The sequence below is a fragment of the Haemaphysalis longicornis genome, unplaced genomic scaffold, assembly GCF_048455015.1.
Source record: "Haemaphysalis longicornis isolate Haplotype H1 unplaced genomic scaffold, Haemaphysalis longicornis Haplotype H1 scaffold_2, whole genome shotgun sequence".
In the NCBI taxonomy this organism is placed as follows: Eukaryota; Metazoa; Arthropoda; class Arachnida; order Ixodida; family Ixodidae; genus Haemaphysalis; species Haemaphysalis longicornis.
In genome coordinates, this window is record NW_027526295.1 from 101378711 (window position 1) to 101384750 (window position 6040).

The 6040-nt window shown below is 51.5% G+C and overlaps 1 protein-coding gene across 1 annotated transcript; it reads right to left on the reverse strand.

Annotated features, from left to right (window-relative positions):
* Positions 1 to 1341: 1341 nt before the first annotated feature.
* Positions 1342 to 3952, reverse strand: LOC144168194 (cytoplasmic dynein 2 heavy chain 1-like). Its single transcript, XM_077697229.1, has 4 exons — positions 3830 to 3952; positions 3146 to 3364; positions 2564 to 2665; positions 1342 to 1572 (listed from the first exon to the last, which is right to left on the reverse strand). The coding sequence occupies exons 1-4, from the start codon at positions 3950 to 3952 to the stop codon at positions 1342 to 1344; spliced, it is 675 nt and encodes a 224-aa protein (XP_077553355.1).
* Positions 3953 to 6040: the final 2088 nt, after the last annotated feature.

The following is a 6040-nucleotide window of genomic DNA, read 5'->3' on the forward strand; positions in this document are numbered from 1 at the left end:
AATCAACCCCTCGACCATAATTCACTTCATCCTGAACCGGAAATGTACACCCGCGCACTTGCGGTGGTCTTCTGTTTACCTGGGCTACTCCTTCGACACGTAATTGACATAACCATAAAGGTTACTGATTCGCAGACAGTGTATTATAAGCCACGTCATCACTTGCTTCACTGCCGACGCCGATTTTGCTTTACAGTTACCTTTCGATGTAAATTTGATGCCCATAAAGATGCACTCAGAGTGTGGCCAGCCTTATCACCAAGACAGCGGAATAGTTTAAAAAGGGCGACTTCGTTCAAAATCCGTGCAAACTGTGGCAACGGCCTCCACGAGTTTGGACGAGCCCGCAGCGGTGGCTCAGTGGCTAAGGCGCTACGCTGCTGAGCGACCCGCCGCGGTGGCTCAGTGGCTAAGGCGTTGCGCTGCTGAGCATGAGGTCGCGGGTTCGATTCCCGGCCGCGGCGGCCGCTTTTCTGATGGAGGCGAAAAGCAAAAACGCCCGTGTGAACGAGATTTCGGCGCACGATAAAGACCCCCAGGTGGTCAAAATTAATCCGGAGCCCTCCACTACGGCGCGCCTCATCGCCTGCGTTGCGTCGGCGCGTTAAACCCCACAATCAATCAATCAATACGCTGCTGAGCACGAGGTCGCGGGTTCGATTCCCGGCCGCGGCGGCTGCTTTTCTGATGGAGGCGAAAAGCAAAAACGCCCGTGTGTACGAGATTTCGGCGCACGTTAAAGATCCCCAGGTGGTAAAAATTAATCCGGAGCCCTCCACTACGGCGCGCCTCATCGCCTGCGTTGCGTCGGCGCGCTAAACCCCACAATCAATCAATCAATCAATCAATCAATCAACGAGTTTGGACGAAAGACAAGTTTGGCAATTCTGGGAGTGAATATTGGGTATCAACCTGCAGGGGCCTGTATTAAGAACAAAGTTAAAAAAAGACAGGCTGAAGGCTCAACTCGCGCGAGGCTCACACACACAGATGAACAAGTACGGCCGTGTGCCATCTTAACATAACGGAATTTTTCTTTTTTAGCGGCGTAACAACAACGTATCTCCCTTAACGTTACCGATACCGTATAGTAAGTAAACCAGAAGATATGTGATGTCGCGCCCTCACCAGTATTGTCTGTGGGACACGCCATCATGCTGCATCTACCAGTCTTTCACTCACCCCTCCCGATCAACGTGACAGAGTGTCTTTGAAGGCGCCTCCTTGAATTTGGCAATGCAGAGATCATACAACTGTTTTCGGTTTAGGCCCGCTCTGGAGTGCACATAGCTATGCCCGAATAGATTGCAATCTCCGTGATGCTGAATCGTGCACGGTAACTCACCTGAGCTGCTTCTGCCAGTGCCATGCTCGCGGCGAGGACACCTGGTGCTCCAGCAGCTCCTGGACCACGGCCACGCGGTGCATGGCGTCCAGCAGTAGGGCACGAGGCGCACCCATGAGGGCGGCCAGCTGGCCGCGCACGCCGGCGTGCAGCTGCGCCAGGCTGCCCGACTCCAGGGCCGACTCGCACGCGCCCGTGAAGCGGATCCACTCGGCCAGGCACACCACCTGCAGCGTCCACCGTAGAGCTTACTTACTACCAACATATAGCCACAGAGCGTGTGCGACGTCAGCGGAATGACTGCCGTCGTAAATTGCTGCTCTTGTAGGATCGCCTGGTTTGGGACCGGCCGCGGTGGCTTAAGCGCTGCTTAGCCTAGGAACGCGGGTTCGATCCTGGCTGTGGTGGTCGTTTTTACGATGCAGACACACGCTAACATCATTGGGTGGTCAAAATGAACCCGGAGCCTCCACTAGAGGCGCGCATCATACCCCAGGGGAAGCTTCATTGCGTAAAGCTCCCGAAAGACTTGGTTTGGGTTATGGCCAAAATTATCCGTGGAATTATCCAGTCCTAGAACGACGGACACCTCCGGATTTTCGCACCTTATGGGGCACCACCTGATAAGGCTTTCACCTCAAATAAATATTTCGTTCGTAACGAGCGATCAAGAGCTAGAACAATGCTGCTGCTTGCGCAGGAGCAGCCAAACTAGCACCCAGAAAAAGGAAATTGCAGAAAATCCCAAGCGGGAATTGCCCTATAAATGGTTAATCAGTGCTGCTATACCCCGAGCCCGTTTAAAGGCGGTCTCACTACTACGCGTATGTGAATTGCTAGGAAGACATTCTTTCAGGCGCCAGAGCTGATACTAATGTGGGAAGGCTCTAGGGACATTTAATTAACACGACGCCTTGTATCCTAATAAAGTACTTTACAGTAAGCTGTTTTAATGTCGGCTTCACCACTTCACAAAAATTCTTTGCTCAGGAGATAGTTTAATAAGGGCAACATAAACGTTGATGTATGAAAGTATAAGGCCTTAGCGGCTGTAATCGATAGCATTTCAATGTGCGATAAAAGTGTAGCACATCGATCTTTACAGAGGAACAGACCGATGTTATTGTTCATTACACATAGTGGTGCTTAAGGTTTTTTAGGGAAGCATCAGAGGTAATCAGGAAAACCAGTCGGCTTCAGACTGAAACGGACAATCACCTGCACCGGGTACGACACATCCGCAGTAGGGTCCTCGAGGCACCTTCGCAGCATGGCCTGAAGCGTGAGCCGCATCTGCTGGCTCAGCTCGCCCAGCCAAACCTGCAAGGTTCGTGACAAGGGGTCTCTTACAATGACTTCGTCTGCGGGTAAAGGGAGAGCCATAAATATCAACAGTCGGCAACATATAAACGCACCAACACAATTTTTGGGAGAGTTGCTTCTTCGATTTGATTCTTGTTAATCCACCATATTAATCATCTTCCGCTGAATGACGACAGGGTCATTCGAGGCGCTCGAAGTAGGGAATGGGTTTCACCTAGGAAGCAGGAACACGGCCAAGCAACAAGTTCTCTGCGGCAACTGGCACAGGAGCAGAGCCACGCCTTGTGCCTCGATACTACCTCCGTCCCTTGGAGGGCCGGTGGTACTATCGAGGCAGCCTAGCCACGATGACGGCCTGCGACAGGCCCTCAAAGGTCGGCGTCGGCCATTCTTGTGCCCCTTGAGTTCCTGCCCAATCCACACCACGACGCCAAGCGATTGGTAAGTGACCGCGCGATCCACTACCGACGCGGTTACCTCGGGGTCTTGAGTCAGGGTCACGGGGCGTTCAAGTTGCAGCCGCTCGCCCTCGGGGGAGAAGAGGGCGGTGACGCAGTCGGGGCCCCACTCGACGCTGTGGACGGCAGCGAAGAGCTTGCGCAGGTGCGGTTCGACTGCGCTGGGACGGTTGCCCAGCACCTGCAGAAGCTCCTCGTCGCCCAGGAAGTAGAAGCGCGCGAAGCGGCTTCGCTTGTCCTGCGCAAGCCGCCGGAACAAGCAACTTTTTAAACAACCCACCCCTGACCGCTGGCACTGACGCGGTGGCATTACGCCTGCTAACGGCCCTAAGACTCCTTCAAACCAGGAAGATACGGGTGTCATGACGCGTGGCACAGAAAGTAGAGCGGTATTCTGCAACAGGAATAAAGTTTCGAATAGGTGTGCGTGCTGGCGTCAACAGTGGACGTTTTCAAGCTTCCCTGGAGTAGCGGCGTTTTTTAGGTGTAACACGTGCAAGTGAGTTCTCAAGCTTCCAGGGCAGCGCCTGAAGACTATATCCCAGAGGCACCTGGCCGGATTGCCGCTGCACCAGCCGTCAAGAACCTTCCACGTTTTTCCGTTCAACGCGTGAGCTGCAGGCGTATTTGCAAGAAGGGCCGGGAGCAGAAAGTGTGGCGCACTTTTAAAGTCCACGACCGGCGGCCAGTTTACAACGAATACCTCCATGTGCTGGTGCAGCGCCTTCAGGAAGCGTCCCAGCTGGTCAGCCAGGGCGTCGAGGCCATGCGTCTCCGCTATGCTGCACACCAGCACGATGCGCTCGTCCCGGGCCACGGCCGACATCAGTGCCCTGTTTGATCACCACAATAACAGCACCCACTCAGTCATCGCTCCATGACCGATCTTTCTGATAGAGAACGTATCTGCATGAGAAAATATTACACAGTGTAGCAAGGTAAACCATTCTTACACGGAGCTGCGCAGTGCAAGTAAGCTCGCTCGGCCACATTCAGAGAGCATCCAACAATACTACACGTTAATAAACCAAAGCCGGAGTGGCCCATCTATAGACTTTGCAACTCAGTCTCGCATGCACTGCAGTAATCGGTTGGTGTGCTTCATTTTCGGTGCGTAAAGGTGCTGCTTGTACGAAGTGTACGCCGCCGCGTGTAAAACAGCGAAACTCAGGAAATGAGGGAAATGCATGTTGACGAAAACATATACAAAGATCGAATTTAGGCCGTGCTGCTTTCATATGAACATTAAGGTCGTACAGTGGAGAGAATATGGGCAAAGTGCTGCTTTCATATGAACATTAATGTCGCACAGTGAAGAGAATATGGGCAAATTGTTGAAAGTTTCTACCTGGGCAGTTACTTAAGTCTCCCCTGCTGCTTGTTTCTACAGCTTTCGCAGGTCGCAGGCTCGTATAAAGCGTCAAGAAAAACCGCATCGTTTGACCTTAACTCCACTTCAAAACGTCATCCTGCAACCTCCTTTTATTTGGGGACTGAGTTAAACTTATCCAACCAAGTATGCTTCGGTTGTAATTGTAGCAATATGTGTGCACGGAATTTATACTAACGTTTATTTGCCTTTGCGTTTGAACAGCGACTGAGAGCCGTGTTTCACAAGCAGCATTTAATGTGTAACTTTGTTCGTACGTGCCTCACGACACGTCGCCATCGTAATAATAATTCGCTCCTTCACCATGTGAAGGGCGGAATAATAATGACGCTTCATCCCTCCAGGGAGAGCCAATAGGGAGCGGAACGGGAAAGCAATCCGTCTTTTGGATCATGATCTGGCTCGTGCCCTCCACAAAGGCCCTCGACAAAACTGCCCTCCACAATGGCATGCCCCGTCCCTCACAGCGGTGGACCCACAAGGAGTGCGCGTCAGCGTGAACACCCTGATCCTATACTGAATTAGAGAGTACTTTTCTAACATTTCATGAAACAAACCCCCCCTCCCAACCCGCTCTTCCATCTTTTAAACGTTCGACGTTTGTTGGCTGGTGGCTGCGAAAGGAGGTTACCTGAGTGACACGGGCAGGGAAACCGAGATATATAAAGTATGCTGACTAGCCAATGGGTTTGCCAAGGAGTATGGCATACATTATCGAATCCTAACGCCTTTTACCTAGTTTACCAAACCGGTAGTGGAGTATGACATCATCTACAGGCAGTGGGAGGTGATGCCTATCGGAGCGACGAGTCATTTTAGAAGTGGATGGGGGAAGGACACATGGAACGTGCTAAGCGAACAGAGGAGGAGCGGCGCAAGCGTCAACACTTAGACGTGATGGATAGTCGGGGAAGGCAGGCAGCACCTTGGCGGATGTGCCTATTTTTCGCGAATTTCCCAACCTTGAAAATAACAAGAAGTTTCACTTGAATGAAATGATGTGGGTGTCACGTTAGTTCCAATACAAGTATGGTTAGAGTTAGATCAAGTGTTACAGAGTACGAACGTTGCATATGCACGACGCACTAACCTTGATATCTTCCGTATATTTTAACCATTCCCTCCGAAGGAAAAAAAGCCCTGAATTCTGAATTTCAACACAACATTATTCGCAGCTTCATCATCGTCAGCCTGTCTACGCCCACTGCAGGGCAAATGCTTCTCCCATAGATCTCCAATAATCCCGACCCTGTGCTGACCGCCACCAATTTATCCCCGCAAACTTCTTGATCTTATCAAGATCGAGCAGGGCATGTAATGCGAAGGCAAGATAACCGTTGTTAATTAGGTGTAACAGAGTGTATCCCTAGAGAAAGCAAGCGTGGCAGGGGACGGCAGAAAGTTAGGTATGCAGATGAGATCAAGAAGTTTGGGCAGCTTCATAAAGGGCAATTAGTCGAGGTCGGTCTTCTTTGCGTTCTCGCCAAATACAACGGAGCGTTTCGAGGACGTTGCAACAGCAAC

What these genes read in the sequence shown, in the direction of transcription:
- LOC144168194 (XM_077697229.1), bottom strand. Translation starts at nt 3,952, where the DNA reads ATGTCGGCCGTGGCCCGGGACGAGCGCATCGTGCTGGTGTGCAGCATA. An exon ending in CGCTGCACCAGCACATGGAG is followed by an intron (nt 3,365 to 3,829) that starts GTATTCGTTGTA and finishes CGGCTTGCGCAG; the next exon opens with GACAAGCGAAGCCGCTTCGC. An exon ending in ATGTGTCGTACCCGGTGCAG is followed by an intron (nt 1,573 to 2,563) that starts GTGATTGTCCGT and finishes TGGACGCTGCAG; the next exon opens with GTGGTGTGCCTGGCCGAGTG.